The sequence below is a fragment of the Wasmannia auropunctata genome, unplaced genomic scaffold (assembly GCF_000956235.1).
Source record: "Wasmannia auropunctata unplaced genomic scaffold, wasmannia.A_1.0 LD334199.1, whole genome shotgun sequence".
Taxonomy (NCBI): Eukaryota; Metazoa; Arthropoda; class Insecta; order Hymenoptera; family Formicidae; genus Wasmannia; species Wasmannia auropunctata.
In genome coordinates this window covers 281,963-302,439 of record NW_012028691.1, presented here as the reverse complement: position 1 = coordinate 302,439, position 20,477 = coordinate 281,963, and the positions used below count along the sequence as shown (strand labels likewise).

The following is a 20,477-nucleotide window of genomic DNA, read 5'->3' as shown; positions in this document are numbered from 1 at the left end:
AATCGATGCTATTCAACGAGCTATGCAGAATGCAACCATCCGGATTCTCAATAAGCGGTCATTTAACGAGAGAAGTGGCCGAGTTGGGCGGGAGGAGGGCGAGGGCTCTCTACGGGGACCAGTTTTTATTCGTCTGCACAATGTCATCGTGTGCTCTTGGAAAACTTTGCTCGTATAAAACATCAAGCGCATATCAACGCGCTATATATATATGTATATATATATATATGTATTATATATGTATGTATGTATGTATGCATGTACAAATATATATACGTTGCACGTTAGTACATATTGCCCTCGAAATCCCAAAGCGATTTATCCCACCGGTGAATATCTATAACCATAGTAGGTTTGTAGATCACTCTATGCTTGAAAGCATCATTGATCATCCGTCTCGTTCGCGAATCTCATTCCTATATTTCCTTGTTCTTTTCCCTCTCCTTTATATCGTTATGATACATCTTTATTCTCTATATCTTCCTTGAATTCTAGCGCAACTAAAAACTGAAATATATATATATATATATATATATATATATGCTTACGATCTACCGTTCCCGTGATAGTTGAGGAATCTTTATTCGAGATCTAAACGTTAATGAGAAAATAGGGCAGAAAATAAACTCGTTTCATATAAATACACGTATATATAAGTTTTAATGGGAATGATATTGCGAAATATCGTTACATAAGAACGGACAGCAACTTCGTAATAATCGATACACGAACTGCGCTTACGATGTATAATACGATATCCATCTCGTTTCAGGTGGCCTGGATGCTTTTCGACAAGAGCGCTATCCTGACGGTACAGAATCACGTTATTACCAGGAACCCCAGAATATCCGTGTCGCACGATAAGCACAGGACCTGGTTCCTACATATCAACGACGTGCACGAGGAGGACAAGGGAAAGTACATGTGCCAGATTAACACTGCTGCCGCCAAAACGCAATATGGCTATCTACACGTCGTAGGCAAGGCGCTCTGCTTATGCGATATATCGGTTTTTGTATTATGTTAAAATTGAGTTTAATTTTGAGATTAAACTTATTAAATACACTGTATTTAATATTTCTAACATTATCATTTTTACAAAAAGAAAGATTATATTTTGAGTTTGCTTAATAATATAGAACAGACTTTTAAATATTAACCACTGATTCGAGAACAATATATTGTGATATTATTCTTAATATCCAATAATAATAATTATTAAGTTATATATAAATGATGAAAAATATGTTTTGCAAATCAATAGATATTTTGAAAGATCTCTTTCGGACTTATAAAATGATAATATTTTGTAAAAAGTATGTTATTATATCGAGATTAAATTACATCTTCTTATACGATGTTACGAAAATGTGCATTATATGTATATTTTATATCTGCTAAAAATAATTTTAAGAGCAGAATGTGTTAATGTATATTTAGCATGTAATTTTTTTTAGAAAATTGATTCCTTTTTTAGATTAAAATCTTTATTTAGATATGTACCATGTTTCCATATTATATATTGTAAATTTCTTCACAAGAAATAATTATTTCTATAAGCGAATAATATGACGACTCGTTTTCTATTTCGTTTTCTCGCTGGTATATCCTACTGTATTTTATTATTTTCGAAAAAAGAACTATTCTCATACGTTTTACGTTAATTCTACGGCGCCATTAGCAGAGAACATGCCACGGTCGATTGTTATTTACGACCTTATCGCATCGTACTGTGAATCCATTAGATACTCCGAATAAATCTCATTTCGCGTAATGGAGTCAGTTTACCGAAGTCACGAAGTTTGTAACGGAGCATAAGCATTTTATCGCAGCCGTCTAAACAGATTTATGTATTTAGAGAGCGAAAGTATCATCGTTCCGCGCTAATTTTGCATGGTGAAGCACATATAACGGAGCTGTAATAATTTAATCAGAAGAGGGAATATCAATAAGATCTCGAGACAGTCTCGCCATCCCTCTGCTTTGCCGAGAGAGAACATATTAATATCTCGAGTTTTGACGTCTCGGCTGCAGCCACCGTTGAAGCGAGAGCAACGATATCGGCGAGATAAGGGGGAAAGAGGGGGAGAAAGGGGGAAAGAGGGAAGGAGAAGGACGGATGCGTCGGTGGAGTAATCAGAGAGGGCTAGATTAATTGTTTCCACGGGACTCTTGCTCTCCGTTGCACAAACACACGCAAGATCTCCTTGCGGTACTCTCTCGACACTTCGTGATAATGCCGATGGAGCCGACACAATGGCGATCTGCCATGACTACATCGCGCGTAACAAGCTTCCGCCAATGCATTTAGGTATACTATCTGTCCCCACATTTGCCGCCGCGGGATAATCGCTCGATTTATTTTGCGAAATGGTCGGCCCTATCAAACGAGTCCTTTTCGAAGGAAAAGTACAGGATTCACTGATTCAGCTCTATTAGGGACAATGGGTTAAGTGTCATCAGCGCACGATTTACTGCTCGATTTAAAACGTAGCTTCCATTTTCTTATGGCAAAAGGAAAATAAGACTCGAAACGTTCTTTCGAAAATGAATTTTTCACTCATGGCACATTTTAATGCACATGCATAAATCTTATGAATAGAAAAGAATTGACCTAAAAAAAAGATTTCGTGTTTGATCTCACGTCACTGAAATGTCGCAAAAATACCGTGCCGTTAAAATATCGATATTCCTCGCCATAGCAAGCGTTCGCTAACTTCGTGACCGGGTGAACGTATATCGGATATTATACGTCTCTTGTTCCTGTCTCTATTTAGTTATTGGATCTCTTTTTCGATTTCTCGATCTGTCGCTCGTGCGTGGTTGCTCGCCATCCCCCTAAATAAAGCAGAAGCTCAGGCTATCAGACTTTTATTTGATTTGAAAGCGAGTTGGTCTACTTAATCAGTAAAGAAGCTGCAGAATTGAATAAAAGAATTGAAAAGTAAACACTCAATGTGTCACTGTGCCTTTGACAGCTGTTGAAAGTTTTTTAATCCCTTATGTTATATTTATGAGATGCCGTACGCAATTTGGTATAAATTGTGTTTTTCAGAAGAAAAATCTTTTTCACATTGCTTTAGTATTTTAAGTATTTTAAGAGCTTTCTAGACTTATTGTTAGACAACTTATTTAATTTTTCCAAACAGATAGTAATGTAACTTTTTTCCATTATTTTTAAATATTTTTCTTTGAAACAAGTATTTTATTCGAAACATTTTTTACATTTTTGTATATATTTTTTATGAACGCTTTGAATTATATAAGTATAATATTTGTTATTTATTAAAAAAAAAATGTTTGTTGATCACAAATGTATTTGGTAGTTAAATCTTACGCAATATTCTCCGTGAATGAAGTTATGAAGCGCATAAACTATGCGGCTTACATCAGTCAAGAGCCGTATCATATTGTATATTGTGGGATACGATATGAACATGACATTAGATTCCCTAAGGGTATATGCTATAATTAGCAATCTACAGCTTACAATGACTTCATTCACGATGAAGCTCAATAATCCCAGAATAATTCTCTCTTTTGAATGTTAATCACAATATTCTGGCGAAACAAAACAACGGTTTAGGACAGTTTAGGATTACCACAATGACAACGTGTCTTTTCAATTTACGATTACGTCTTCTTGCATCGATGAAAAAAAGAAAAATCGTTTTGTAATCCTGGAACTCTCCAATTCATATTAAAAATTTTCATTGTTTTCAATTTTATCGACATAACATTGTTAAAATAATGTTTTTATCAATTATTCGTTGCTTGTGTTTAAAAAGAGGATTGAAAAATTTCGAGAGCAACTTTCTATTTTTTTTGTTTCCGAAAGAAAGAACATTTCTATTTTGCTGCAGAGAGATCGTCGAGAGGGATGTTGCTGGCAATCCGACGAAAAAGCGGCGGTGTCCGGTTTAGAATTGTCAATATTTGGATATTTAGATGCGTGATACACATAACGCATATTTTTGTGCACGTTCGGAAATATCAGGGTGGGTTTGCCCCCGCGCGCGTGGTTTACCCCGGCAAGACTCCCGACTCCGGAGTGAGCATCGTCGAACGATCTCTCCGCCGCGCCGACGTCTCCCGAACGTTGTGCTGCCGGAGTTTAGGACAAGTTAACGCACAACAGCGCGGCAACACGCGCGCGGTAGAGGCGGCGTTTGCGCTTGAATAATGCATCAACAGACCGTTACGCGACTGCAGTATAACGGCGTGCAGAATGGCGAGAGTGAGGGCGGACCGCATTCCCCTCTCTCCGCGCGCGTTCAATCTGCCCTTGTTCAACAATTCGGTAACACCCCGCATTAGCATTAATGCAGGATATCGGCGGACACCTGCGGTAATTCATAGGATTGGCCGCGTTCTCTCGTACGCGCCGGCCACGCGGCTGTTGGCGCACAAAAAGGCGGATTTTCTTCCCTACTTCGAAGATCGATTGTAAGAATTGGACGATGTAAACTATCAGGCGTTTTCTAGTGAGATAATAATAATCGCTCCTGCGTTTAATGGTATGTTATAAAATTTTCTGTTTTATAAAATTGTATAGGGAAAAAAAATTTATTTTGCTTAAAAATTGCGCTACTCTATTTTATCCAATTAATTGTTATAACAATGCAAATTATATCGAACGATATGAAAATTCCCATTATAATGATCATATAGAAAAAAATACACCAGGAATAATATAGAAAAAACGTATTGTTTCGAGAAATACGGGAATGTAGAGCAAATTGCAATATTCTACTCGAATTAATTTCCATTACTGAGGTTAGGGCAAAGCGGCCATTCAATTATACTATTTTCATTTATATAAAGTTATATAAAATAATATCTTTTTTATCTCATATTTTCATCTCGTATTTAGAAATAGCTACGTTGTAATAACTTTTAATTTTCTTTTTTTTTTTAAATATATATAGACATTCTATTGCAACACGTTAAACTTGTAAAAATCAATTAGAATGATGATTATTTCAGAGATCTAATCCGCGATATTTTAAAGATTAAAGAGAATGCTAGATAGTATTTCAAATTTTCAGCATTACAGATTGCAAGACATAAATATTACAAATAACATAGAGAAGTTAAATATTTTTGAATCACTTAAATTTTGTTGCGCAAAAAGTCACTGTTATTTTAATACATATCAGTAAATATTACTGATTATCTGCTGCGACTTATTTGTTTTAAGCCTTATTTTTTTTTATTTCGTTTGCGTGGTTCCAATCTTACGGAACGGTGCACTTTGAATCTTAAGTTTAATAAGAAGAAGCTTCTTTTTGATTGTCTGAGATTTCATAATTTTAGAATTCTATGTCGCCCTAGATTTCTTCAACTTCTCTTTTAGCCTCAAGAGCCCTATTCTTAAATAATCTTATTCGAATGAGAAAATATCGCGCAGTACAATGAGATTAAATTTAACAATCCGTTATATTGCATTATAATTACTGTGTGTTAACATACATTTCTATTTTAAATATTGAAATAGATTTGTTTGTCTACATTACAATGTCGAAATAAATTATTTGTCCAAGTTATAACTGAGAAGAATTATTTATAATATGATGAATATAAAGTTACCCTCGTTACAATCTGACCAGATTTTTCGAAAATATGCAATTTATTTATACAAGATTTATTGTACGATAAATTATTTTTAATTATAAAGACTGCAAGTATCACTGATTGTGAGTTGCAGAAAAGTTCGATGTTAGATTGGTTACTCAAAGGCGATATAACGTCTTGTGATAATAACCAAAAATATTGAAGCGTCAACGTTTCTTCGTTAATATGCCGATCGATCATAAATTGATTGATTAATTAGTATACGAAGAAGATGAGTAATTCGACTGTGTCACATTCGCTTATAAGCAGCGCGATATTTGTCCGTTTAGACACGTCAACCAATCCTAGCTACTTGCATTTCCAGGTTGATCAACGTCAACGTTGCAGACGACGTATGTCCATATACTAATATTATTCGTTACCACGACGACACTATAATTGAATTATACGCCTCTCGCGCACGCACGCACACGTGGTTAGCCGTTTAATTCAAGAGCAGTGACGACGTGGTCAATATACACAAATGTGAAATGCGCAATGATATCGCTGTCGTGGCACAATTAAAGAGTTATCAATAATCGATCGCTGTACTGTGTGGCTTTGATTTATACATTTTATCTCTTTGTGCAATCAAAAAGCGCGAGTTTCTGTAACATATTTATATTATATGTAGGGAGGAGGGAGAGCGGCGAGTTTATCCAACATGCATATGTGAATTATATTGCAATACATATATTACATGTGTCTCTCTATACACATACGTATTATAAATGTGATTTCTGTTTAACACTCGCTTGATTTTTAACGAATGAAGGGTACTTTACATTGTTTTTTTCACGCATTACTTATATTACACTGCATTACTTAAATTATATACCGCGCTATTGCCTATGCGTCTCATTTTCATCTCCTATATTTTGTTTATATAAATTTGGTATTGTTAGTTGAGACTAAAACTGTCTATGTTTATTGTTACAGTGCCACCGAATATCGATGATTCGCAGAGTTCGTCGGATGCGATCATTCGCGAGGGCGCCAACGTGAGTCTCACCTGCAAGGCGACCGGAAGTCCGACGCCTAGTATTCGTTGGAAGCGGGACGACGGTACCAAAATCTCGATCAACAAAACTTTATCTGGTGCGTACAACATAATTTTATGGCGAGATAATATAATTTGTGTCTGACAGACACAATCTTCATATGAAAACTTAATCGAAATCACGAAAGTTTAAACAAGATTCGAAAACGGCAATTGCGGTATAAAACACTTAAAAAAAAAACAATCACATATTAATCCTTTCTTTAAAAATGTAACGGAATTAAAAGTGCATATATTGAGTCCGAGAGACAAAACACAATCATATATTAATCCCCTCTTAAATATGTAAAGGAATTAAAAGTATGTACATATATCGTGAGAGAATGTGAACTAATTAACTAGAATCGATTGACAAGTAATGAATGTTGAACGGTTGCGATTTCAGTGGCAGAATGGGAGGGCGAAACGCTGGAAATGGCGCGGATTTCGAGATTGGACATGGGCGCGTATTTATGCATCGCCAGCAACGGCATACCACCGACGGTTAGCAAGCAGATCAAAGTGTCGGTCGACTGTAAGTATAATTCTATGTCTATTCGAATTGCGATAATCTATTGAGGTTTAGCGCGTCATTCTTAAGTCAGAAAAAAAATGGTTGTAACTATTATAAAAAATATAGGTAATCCCAATGTATCAATATCATTTTATCAGTTGCCTCTGCGCGATGAGTTTCCCCTTGTAAATTTCATCTTTTATAAATTCGCGTAAATACTTTTTTTTTACTTAATCTATTAAAGCTTATTGCGGTAATCATTGAACATATGCTTAAAAAAGTTGATTTTCAATAGTTTTGTCATTCCGATAATATCACAGACGTATCTTCGTTAAAAAGTCATCATATTGATGTTAAAAAAGAGAAGTGGAAAGAAAAGATCCGAAAAGGATCGCATAACCAGATTTCGGGCAACCAGATTTCTCGGGAGAGTAAAGGTACCTGCCGACAAATAAGGTATAGACCGGCTGCAGCTGTGAGGTAGCCTCTAAGTGGCAACTGCGGCATTGCACTACGTCGGTACAGTGCGCTGCTCGGAGAAAGGGGTTCAACACATACAATTTAATAACATAGAAAGGAAACCGACGACAAAGCGGGCTTTACTGAGTCTCTCACCTCCCTCCCTCTCTGTTTGTCTCTCTTTCTCTTTTGCCTCTGGTTGCTTCCCGTTGCGCTAAAATAAGCGTGCAAGTGAACGAAAGCAAGAGAAGAGATAAAGACAGGGATAGAATGAGAGACGGCAACGGTAGAAAGGCAGCCAAAGGGGCGTTGAAAGTCACGATCATGTGTGTGAGTGCGCGTGTCAACGGGGACGATACAGAGGGAGGGAGAAAAGGGAAAGAGACGGCGGAGGTTCCCTGGTGAGACATAAAAGTAAGCTCGGGCGAACCGCGACACACCATTACCGTTTTCCACCCTCTGTGTACTTGCCTATTGTTACGTTACTGCCTCTCCTAAATACCGGGCACGTGCCTTTTCCTCCTCGTAGCTCCTCTATGACACGGTTTCCCTCGTTTTGCTTCCGTTTCCGTATCCGCCGTTTGTATCTGTTGATGCGTCTCCAAGTGGATCGGCCCTTTATGCCTTCCTTTCGCGTCTACAGGTTTTTGCTCCACAACCGCATAGAGACCTGTATAGATATATCGATTACAGAAAGTAAAAATTATCAAGACATTCACGTGACATCCGCGGTTTCTCAATATCTTAACTCATTCCGTGAAAACAAGTATAAGAAGAAAATGAAACACGCGCATTATGTGATACTGAGATACTCAATGAAGAAGGGACGGTTACAATCCCGTGCGCCGTATTGCGCTACCTTTGAAAGCTCCGCGATATTTAATTATTAATTATCCGTAAAGTAAAATTGCATCCGCCTTTTAAGTCGACTACAAAGAGATAGTGTAGAGCGATGAGAGCGGAAGTTTGTCGGAGCTTATGCAAAACATAATCTTCGTATTCTTAAGACGGCTCCCTCGAGTTTCTACGTAAGATCTAAGCCAATCCGGGGCTGCACGCCGGGAGATCTTGCGGGGAACAGATGAGAAAACGGAGAATAATGATTTATCCATATAATTAAACTAAAACTAATTAATTCAACAGCGTCAGAAAGAGATACGCGTCGTAATTATGATTCGGCTGAGACGTTGCTCGAGAGGAGCGCGATGAGGAAGCAGGCGGATGTATTTGCCGCGGTTCTCGACGCGGATATGCTACGGATTATCCTTTTAGGCGTCCTTTAATTCTATTTGCGACCGTGTAACCGGCAAAGCCTTTTGTCAACGAGTATTACCTTGGGCTCTTTTGAAGTCAAATTACGATTGAGTAATGCAATAGTTTTGTGTATATCTCAACATCGTCGACGAGAAATTATATGTAAGAAATTGATAGAAACCCCGCTCCGTTCCACATTATATACGTACGGTCTACAGACGTTCGCCTCCAGACACGTTGTATTTTTCGCAAAAAGTTAGATGCATAATGACGTCATGAAAAAATTTATATAAATTAAGTACTGGAGTCTCGAGATACAATTAAATGTTGTAGAATTATAGTTAAAACAAAATTTTTGCAAAATTATTTTTTCTTTATTAATATAAATAGTTTTATCAAGCAGTTGGCGGAGGAGAGACATTTAGCAGTCAATTTGCATCATTATAGTAATCATCTTATTTATTATGCAGAATAATTACGTATGAGAGGGATTAACATCTCATTACGCTTTTGCTTTTGAATGGACTCGTCCCATTCGGCGACGAAGATTAGTAGCTAATATTTGCAAAACCTGAAAATATGCTGTAAAATGTCAGTGTATGTATAGTATTTATTGCGAAATGTAACGTATAGTTCCCATCGACAAAATACAGTTTTGTCCAATTTCTCGTTTCAATCGTTCTCATTCATTCAAAAGAAACACTTTTAATATTGGCTCTTTCATTGACCCGTGGCCATTTCACATTATAACTTGTTTGCGTATCACGGCAGAATATTCCAATAGTCAATAACATCGACACACGAATTTCAGTAGTAACGAGGAATCGATCGTATGTTCCGGGTTAATATTTTGCAAGGTGAATTTTTACGTTTCACTTGTAATATGAAATTTTTCTTTTTTTTTTTGTTTATATGGCCGTATAATTTTTTTGTTTCGCCAGCATATCGATACACAGGTTATTACCGCGAGATTTAAATATAGGACTGTTTTAGTATGAGAGTATTTCAGGCATCGTGCTATATTACGATTTATATATACGCTATATGTAGAAATCGATAGCGCCTTCGCGATGATTACTCGACGATACCGCTGGCGACACATTTTTAGATGGAACGAACGCAAGTGCTGGCAGCTGGGAGGCTGCGGCGGTAACACTTGGCGCGTTTTTACGTGTTCAAGCGGAGATTAATTAAATGGTCAGACAGATTACAACCATCTACCGGCGATCCTCGGTCTGATGACATTACAAGTTTACGGCCTGAAAAACTGTTGTATACGCTTTTCATCTCGCCCCGCCTGCTGTTGCCGCTGTTTCATCCCTCTCTCGTAACTTCGTGCGTCGTCGTCGCGTCGTCAACGTGACGTACACTGAGTGACAATATCGTAATACGATAATTATAAAGGTATCGTCAAACATATCGTCGCCGCGCGCCCGGCGGCAAACGTCTCGCGAAATATTTTCATCCTCGAATACGCGGAGAACGCCAATGCGCGATCGCAGCATTTGTTTGCCGCGGCGAATGTAATTTCAGCAAACACAATTGAACTCCCTTGTTGCATCCATTAATACTGTTAACAGAAAGGTAAACATTATATCGTTGCTGCCATTATTAATATTCTGCAAGTGTTGATATTCGGGGACGTATATGCTTATATTTAGATATTTTATCCACGCGCATTATACTTGTAAACTTACGAAATTATGACACGTACGCAAATACCGCCGCCGCTTTTAATGTTTACACCATGAGTAACAATAACTCTAATTTAAAAATTTTGACTTTTTAATCTTTGCATTTTTTACCATTTTACTGCAGTTAAATTTATACTTTTGTACTTAGATCCTGTGTCGTGTATACTTTTTCAATATTCCGGACGATTTTAACTTTAACCAGTTCTTTATGATAATTATAATGACGCAGAGCTCACATTTATGTATGCACTTTAATTTTTGAGTATGCGAAACGATATGCGTGTCTCGTCAAAGAATATCATTTCCGGCAAAATAACGTCCTGCTAAAGAATATAATTTTCGTCTCTCATTAGTTAGCGCGAATTTAGGATGATAAAGTCACCATTTCCGACTCGGACAGACGGACTTGTTGATGAAGGGGAGAAGGCTGAAATTACGTGTAGCGCGTTCTGCATAAATTTCCATTAAGAAACGCGAGTGTGTAAACTAGAATTTTTGAATAAAGTTCCAGAAACGTTCAACCTTTGATTTTTTTTTTTTAATTTGGTCACAACGTACCCAGATAACTCTAATTGAGCTCGCTTGTGTGCCGAAGAGTTTTCAGCGCGAAACGAGATTAAATCGAGATAATGTTTGAAAAACTTAATTTTCGATTTTATTTAGCTTCACGTTTATTTTCATTCGAAATTTATTTAATTTTTCGAGTTCACTAATTAGAGATGCAAAAACACGACTATGCAAATATTTACCTTTATTGTAGAGAGCGAAACTTTTTTATGTTACAATAATATGTGGAAGATGCTTTGGAAATGGATTCAGCATTGGCGAGCAATAACAACAGTTTGTATAAACAAATAACCTATTTTGCTACGAATGGTCACTTACATACACACACAATTTATTACATATATTTATATTATATTTATATATGCTCTTATATTTATATACATTTCTTACGAAAGAGACAGCGGTCGTTTATCGTAATACATTTCGTTTGCGAGGCTATACCGGCGCGATAAATGGCCCGATCTATTTGCAATAAACGGGACGCGATAAACTATTCACACGCAAGTACACGTAGTGCAGAAGCGTGGGTGCAATCCGTCACGGGTCGTGCTAATTTTATTTATCGCTCTTACCCGTCGCCCGAAGATGCCCCCCTCGTCAGACGAAGGGGCGAAATGAGGTTGCAGGTCACGGAAAGAATCGTTTTAATTTATTCGAACGTGTCCGCCGTTCGCGTAGGCGGGGTATAGGTATCGCATTTGTAGAGAATGTAACGGCGAAACATTGCAGAGAATGCGGCACGGGGGACGAGGAAGGGGGAGGAGAGGAGGGTTATATCGGGGGTGGCGAAAGGGGCAGCGGAGGTAGCGGCGGCGACGGCAGCGTCGTCGCCGTAGTCACGTATAAGCAGTGACTCAGGCGCCGATCCTTCTCTCTCTTTCGCCTTCCTTTCCTCGTCCCTCCGGGGGTTCCGGCGCTAACATCCCTGCGTTTCCCTCCCACGCCTCCAGTGGCAATCTGTTATTAAAATCAGCAACGAGAAAAATCCGTGCCGTATCTCCGCGGGACGCACCGGAGCGGAGCGCGCGCAACGACAGACGTGTTACGGCAAAAATTAAGCCACCTGCAAACTCGGAAACGGAATTACGTAAAGGTGGGCCGTCGCTATTGCCGCTGTTAAAAGTCTTGCCGGGAAATAGGGCGCGTCCCCCTTCCCCTCGAGCTGCTGAACCAGGAACAATTGCCGGTAATTGTCGTACGTTCGCGAAAAACTTTGTTCCTTTTTGAATTCTGCGCGCGCGTCAGATTTTATTATCTTTTTTTTTCCCTATTATAATCTTCCCTATCATAAATATGTTTTTAAGAAGAAAATATGTATTAGGTAATGAGAAGAGAGAGAGAGAGAGACAGAGAGAGAAAGAGTGAAGTGAAAACAAAAGATTCTAGGAATTTAAATTTATACAAAATACGAAAAGGTAGCAATTGATTGGATTTGGAAACGATCATTAACTCCGTGTCTCTTGGTCACATTACGTTACGCTTCTCTAACTCGAATAGCAGAGGAATCGGGTAAAGATACTGTTTGTTTCGATTACGTGCAAGAGATGAATGTACGCTCGCAAATAACTAAATGTTGGTTTTAGAAAATTGTCTTTCGAAACGTGTTTTTATCGCTCTTTCGCACTCTTCACTAAACGATTTTTAACGAGAAATCCAGTATAGGGAAAAAGAGTTTATTCAGAAAATTTGTTAAATATTTACGACTCTCTTCATGCAAAAAAATAAAGTGGACAACGCCTATAGCATTACAGCGGCAATTACGGCATTATTTATGCATGAAACTATTAACGGGCGCGGGTATCTCCGATGAAACAAGATTTAGTTTCTACGATACGGGAAGTATTGATCTACATCGACGAATGGTGCGGGACAGTGTTTTTATTTGTCCCCTTTTTTTTTGAAAAAAAGTCGGACATTTTGATTTAAACGATGCTACCCCGCAACATCCATTCTGATCGGAACGATCGTGCTTATCGTGTTTGCCGATTGTAATTTAATTGTCCGACGCCCGAGGAAATTGGAATTCTGCTTGGAGCGTACGCCACGTGGGCGCCGATATTACAGATCGGCATTTGAATCCATTGATTTCGGTTTATCCGAGTAAAGCCCGGAAATCATCCGCTTTTCCGACCGACGAAAATGCGATTTCATAACCCTCGCGAATCTATCAATAAATTTAAAATTAATTGTTACTCCGCAACAGATCGTCATTTTAGTTCTGCTTTCCAGTCTCGCGTAAGTCAGCTCGATATATATACGCATATAAATACATGATTAGATTATCGCACATATTTCCTCTTTTTCTCAAAATATTAATTATTATCGGAAATAGATATTAAGATGCTAATTTATTTTTTTGAACACTGAAATTCTGAAATAATATCAAGCGAAATGCGAAGTAACATCGTCGAGCATATATTTTGATATTTATATCGCCATCTACTTATATCGCGTTTATCGGATACGGCGCGAAATGCTTCGAAAATTTTCAGCAGGTGTAAGTATTAGCGTAATGACGATCGGATTTTCTGATGATATTGATCTTATCCGGAAGGGGAAGGTGTTTTCTCAGGTCTATGTCGCGCAAGCAAGTCGGCTGGTACGTGGAAAGTGGCGGCGGTGGAAAGAAAGATTGCCACTAAAACGAGAGGGGTTCGCGCGTCTATTGCGAGGCAGGGCCTTATCGGCTACGCGAGCTGGCATTTATTTAAATTTAAAACTGGGGAATCGATCTCAAGCGGCCACCCTCCTCCTCCCCCTCGGTTTCTCTCGATTTCTCTCTCTCTCTCTCTCTCTGTCCCTCTTCGTTTTCTCTCTCGCTCTCTCTTTTATCCCGACTTTTCGCTTCTTTCCTTATTCGTTGCCAAACGACCCTACCTCGTGGCTTTCTCGCACCTCTAATTCCCGCCTCTTGTCGATCGTCCCTGCGCCCGGCACGTCCCTCGAAAAACTCATTAACGTGTCTCGGTGGCCTATTCCCTCTTTCTCCCTTTTCCTCTTTTCCTCTATCGGTGCCCCGTGTGCACGAACGATGCGAAGAGGCACAGCATGGGAAAACCTGCCGCCACGACGCGACAAAGCGCCGAGTGTCTTGAGAGAGAAGTATTGAAAATCGAAGTGAGAAATTAAACCGCGTGAATAAACGCGTGCTTTTTAATTTTGAGAACGTTTATATAAAAATGTGATAAAGATAGAGTTGCTTCTATAAAAAAAAAGACTGTTATCTTGTTCTAATTCAATATTGGACCGTATTTTAAGAATTGACTCTCAGATGCAATTTTAATTTCTCTATTTTTACATTTTTCCGATTTTGCATTTCTCTTCTTTAATGCTGAAATAATAATAATATATTAGAAAAATGTCACATGACAGAGATTCTGTAAGCGCAAAAAATAGACAAAAGGATGCTTTTTAGGTCAATCTGATTTCATGAATGTATCGGTGAGTTACTCGAAACTAACGTTCTGAATGAATTAATTATATTTTTACGTTATAAAAGAGATTCAGCATAATAAATGCATTTCGTGCGAATAAAGTAACGATTTTCGTTGGAAAATGAAATAGTTTTCTTTTCACTTTGACCAAGAATAAGGTCTCCCTTCATTTCTTTGTGCTATTCAGCTATCGATCAATTTTCACTTTTTATTACCGTGAATTAATTTTTTTCTTTATAATTGACTCACTCGTCTTTAATCATTTTTGAAGCTTCAGTGTGCTAGATGCCTTCATAACTACGAGTTAAAGTTAAGTAACACGTTGTATTAAGCATTCGAGTTGGTGTAAAGTTAGATTACAGATCTTCTCTCGGCGCGGGCGATAAATAAAATATTTCAGCCCTCGAAATTCACTCACCACGCGCGGAACACTAAAGCTGCCAGACGAAGCCGCCGCTGTTTACCCTCGCAGCATATCAAAGCGCTCGGTGACATACATAGAAAGAGACGCGAATCCCAGCCACATGCTTTCAAGGAACAAAGAGGCGTCTTTGTAGCTAAGAAAAAGAAGCATAGGCGGTGACACAACAATGTACACAATATACGTGCGGTGCGCAAAAAACACGGGCAAAAAGCGATCGAAGAGTTAAAATTCCGGCCGCGGTCTAAACCAGTTTTTTTTGTTCAACAACTTGCGAGAGAAAATTAATCATAAAGTTGAAGTTGCGAAGATCAAATTTAGATTTATTTCCCCTCACTTTCGTCAACGAAGGGGATCAAAGAGATCACGGGCAGCTTAATACACCCTTCAATTTGTATTTTATTTTATTTTATTTTATTTTTACAGCGTCTTCGCGTCTTCTTATCTATTTTTTTCACGTTGCCCTGATAAACCACGCGCTGTACTTCCGACGTAACCCGCAGCTAAGTATCTTTACGGAGTTGCGCAAGAACGAGCACCGTCTCGCTTCCGATCGCTTCTGGTTCATCGAGTGTAGCGAGACGCTCGAAATGACAAACGCAGAATGATTTTCGACGCATCTAGATAGGCGTTATGCGACTCGTTGACTAATACCCGTTACACGAGCGGATACTCGGTTAGCGCGGTTTCGCACCTACGGATGATTCATAAGTGAGCAGCACGCGACATGATAATAAATGTCAGACCGTAGGCGGACGTCGCACTATATTCAGCGTGCACTCATTCCGCCTTGCTCGCGAAATACGCTTACGCGGGGTTACCTTTGAAGAATTACTTTTGTGGTGAAATAACGCAGAACATGTCACGCAGGTATTTGCGCATTGTCGAGTACATTGAAAATTCATGCGATTTCATCATAATCTGATTGATGCAGTCCAGAAAGGATTACGAACGAGATTTCAACTGTTATGATTATTATTATTATGACGTACAAGATTGCTTTGGTGTGATATAATATTTCTTTTTATAATAGCTTAAATTAAAATATAGACGTGACGTCGATATTTGAAGATAACGGCTAGAGATTAGATAGCCGAGAAAAAAAAACAATTAGAGAACAATTTACGTTGTGTATGTAACAAATAAGTTTTAATTAAACTGTCGTATTAATTGTATTAGCATACTTAAAAGTTATATAGTTCGATAGTTTTAAAGTTATCGGGAAACGACAAGTTGTTTCCGGTCTTTATGGTTCTTGCGATACGTGACGGTGAAGTGCGCATAGTGATGCGCAGGGTAGTTAAGCTCGAAAGCTCGACGTTGAAAAGCCTTGAGAGCTCGAAACAGTGTTTTTGATCTCGGCACGTCGAGCAGCTTCGTTGAAAAGGCGTGCGAATCCTTTATGTGATTCGTGTCTACCTACGTAGTCACACACATAGGAACATCCAACAAAATCAGTCTTTAGTGAAATCTTTTCTTTTTTTGCCGTTCTGAGGAGCGTCTTATCAAATCGAACATCTTTGTTACCGCGTAAAAATTTCTCTTTTTGTAATTTTGGATAATCGGATTCTCCGTTGTACAAAATTGAGTGTTACATTTTTTTTAACAGACCGAGAGAGAAAGAGGAAGAATATAAAAGGATAATATCTTTAATTAAGTAGATATATATTATTAAGGAATGCCACAGATGCCTCTTAATCAAGTAGGGTAGGTACAGCGGGGTAATTTGAATAGTGGGGTGATTTGGATAACAGTAAGTATTTGTAAGAATTGCAGAAAAATAAGAGATTTTAAGATACATTTCATTAGATCAATGCCTGATCTAATGAAATGTATCTTAAAATCTCTTATTTTTCTGAAATTCTTGCAAATACTTACACTGAGAAAAAAAATTGATTTTACGAACTAAATTTGTATAGTTGTTTCCAACTGTTGATCCAACTGGTGATCCAATGGTTAGTTCAACAATTCTTTAATTGCACAAAGTAGAGTTCATTCATGTCAACCATAAAAATTTTTTAATCAAGAATTAACTAAACCAACTCAATTAAATTATTTTGTTCGAAATACTAGTAGTATTTATTTGTGTATTTTGCATGCTATTTAGTTATCCAAGTAATATATATGTTCAAATTCCAAGTATCAAACTGACTAAACGATACTGATAGGGATAATAAGTAATGTGTATTTTTAATCGAACGGTTAAGTTAAATACGATAAATTTTTATTGAAACAAAATAGTTTAGTTAAAAAATAGTATTTTGCTTATAATAGTAACAAATTATTTTGTGTCATCGTAGTAACGTTTAGTTGAACATATTGGACTAAATATTTTGGCAAGATGAAACAAATTTTGCGTTTTTCAACAAATTTTTTTTCTCAGTGTACATCCAAATTATCCCACTGTTCAAATTACCCCGCTGTACCCTATGTACATTATTAAGGAATACCGTTGATATGAACACAATTTCTGGCATTGTCCAAAAGTAATTGCGATTACATAATGCCTTTTGTGCTCTTCCACTAATGTACTAATGTATACGGTCGTGTCACTTTCCAATGTTTGAGCCTCGATCAAAGCCCGCCGGCACAAAGGCGGCGTGCTGTCAGTCCGCGGTTTTTGATCTCGCAATAGCGCGGTTTCCTCGTTCGGAAATGCGCGCGCGGACAGCGCATTCCGTCGCATATAATTCTCCCGGGAGTTACAGAGCGGGAGAGAGCAGCCATGTACTCTTCAAGGGGGAACCGAGACGCAGCGATACGGGGCGCCTGGGTGATGCAGCTTTTGTTTGCTCCTTTTTTTTTTTAATGCGGTCGCACTGCACCGCATCGAGGCGGCGCGACGCGAGACGCGACGACGCGTATGAATTCCGAGGGGCGTTGAATTTTTATGAGCTTGCATACCGCGAATTAGCCTGCATTTCGTCTGCCTTTATATACACACATCCACGTGCATAAATACATACATACATACATACGCGTGCCGCTGCTATCGCTCGGCTTCTTGCAATTCACGCCGATGCGCATTGATAAGCTCGTTCGTGCTCAGCTTCATCGGCGACAGGATAATTTATTCCGCAATTATAAATAACGATCTTTATAATATTGTTTCGCAAGGGAAGAAGCGTCACGCCGAGGCGCACCTTGCCCCGAGATGTCACCGGCATTTCCACTCTTGAAAGATGACAAACGTGTACTTTATACGGCAATTCCTAAGATGCACATACAAAGCGAGGGATATTTTCCGGGCCCGCGGAAAAATACCGTTAACGCGATAAAACCATAAAATCCCATGGATTCACGCCCCCGGTCGCCAATATCTTCTCATTTCAGTCCTCCGAACGGGCTACATTTCACCTCGCACTCGGGCGCGAATGGAAAGTGCTGCAACTCCCTAGTTAGACGTCAGCGTTGCGCCCTACATTGGAATAAGGAATACGAGAAGGATAGATAAAAAAACACACACACACACACACACACATAAGGATGCGCATTAGGTGCAGACTCCGATGCTTTTGCGCTGACGCGAAACGACAGCATATCGTTCAGCTCTCCTTCTCGTGATGCGGTCGAGAAAATAGCGCTAGATTTCGAGAGCCGGTGTGTGTGTGTGTGTGTGTGCGGCTGTGTGTGCGCTATGCACACCGCGCTGCGCCGTGTACTTTCGCGTAGTTAAAGACGGCAACTAGATTACTGAAGCGCAATTTAATTATATCGCGGCTTTTGTGAATTACTTCACACTACTTAGCGCAGTCAAAATTATTACCTTTACACTAACGAACGTATATTGTTGTGTAGATGCTACGAGTCCGCATTATACGAAATACCGTAAAAATAACGAGATATCGCCTGGCTGTAATTTCTATGACGTTCCTTAATTTGCAGTTTGGAATTTACTCTTTGCAAAGAAAGATTACGGGCTTCTTTTTAATTAGAAATTATATAAGTAGTTTGAGAAAGAGTTTTTTCTCTTTTCTTTATTGAAAATTTGAGAATTCAACTATACACAGCTGAATCGTATTAAAATTTACAGGGAAAAAACGTAGTAAATTAAACGTTGAGTACTAATTAAATAAGAAAGGGAAGGAAAGTACATTTTAGTCTTTGAAATTTTCGAGATCTCCGATCTCTGCAAGCACCGGCTGTGCACCTGTGTAGAGGTATCCGAAAGCGCGCAGGTGGCGTAATCAAAATTATGTAGAAAAATGTAAAGCACGGGAGAGAGAAGTACACGGTAAATTTGCCCGTCGTGCGTCGAGCTACCTTCCTCCTCATTCCTCATCGGGCAAGCCCGCGTCTCTACGGTCTCTCATCGCATGGCTTTCATTCTCTCCGTCTGACGCCCGGCGCTGCGAGAGAGGGTGAGCAGTTGCATGTCGCGTAGCCAGTATGCAACGGCACATGGAGTAGACGTACGGCTTGACGTATTGCCGGGTAGTGTATTGTAACCGTGCCGTTACACCGGCACCAGGGTCCACCCATAATAATCATGTCATAACGCAATCCGCTCTCATGCGTGTATAATTGTTATAACGATCTTTATCAGCCTTTGACCCTGCTAGTTGAGTAGGGCAGAGACTGCAACCGAGAAACAAACATATATACGTATACATACATATGTGTGTACATATATATATATATATATTTATATTTATAATACATATTATATATTAGGGTGTAATTTAATTAAATACCGACCACTAATTACGTAACGTTATTCGTTGTAAAAAAACTGAGTCGAAAAATTTTGAATCATTTTTTTCTACAATGCTAAATAAAGCAATCACTACTGCAGTAATTATTGCTTCATTAAGCATTGTAGACAAAAATAATTCTTAAATAGCACTACTCCTTATAAAAAATGGAGTCAAAAAAACCTGAACCATTTTTCTCTACAATGCTTAATAAAGCAGTAATTACTGCAATAGTGATCGCTTTGAAAAAATGGTTTAGAATTTTCTGACTCAGTTTTTTATAAGGAATAACGCTATGTAATAAGTTACATCCGTATTGTTCAACAGTTTGGAAGTATTACTTCTTTCAGACCATCAAAATAGTCGCCAATACCATCAATATTATTTCCAAAAAAAGAACGCCATATAAGAAACTTAACTGTTTGTTTTAATTATTCAACATCATTTACTTGTTTTTAATCATATTTTCAAGAAAATATTTAAAGAATCGAGTGTGCTATGTCATTGTTTTATCAAACAAGAAGTAATTTAAAATATAATTGTCATTGTCATATTTATTATTTGTTTATCAATTATAGTTTGGCACTCCAAGGTGAAAATTGTGACTTTTATTTTTTATATGTAGCTAAAAATATTCGATAATAATTAGCATTAAAAATTCATAAGATGCTTCGGCTGTACGGCTGTAATTAAAAATAAGACATGGACATTTTAATAAATTAAAAATATAATTAAAATTTAGATACTTAATATATATAATTAATTTTAGTAGTTAAAATATTAAAATT

General features: G+C 38.2%; 1 protein-coding gene across 1 annotated transcript in view; it reads left to right on the top strand.

Moving 5' to 3' along the window:
* The window catches only part of LOC105459279 (neurotrimin-like), a 166,252-nt gene that overhangs the window by 94,872 nt on the left and 50,903 nt on the right, over positions 1-20,477 (top strand). Inside the window, exons 3-5 of the mRNA XM_011705178.1 lie at positions 773-980; positions 6,553-6,711; positions 7,059-7,187. Of these exons, the coding sequence (XP_011703480.1) occupies positions 773-980; positions 6,553-6,711; positions 7,059-7,187 (496 nt within the window). The remainder of the gene's footprint in view (positions 1-772; positions 981-6,552; positions 6,712-7,058; positions 7,188-20,477) is intronic.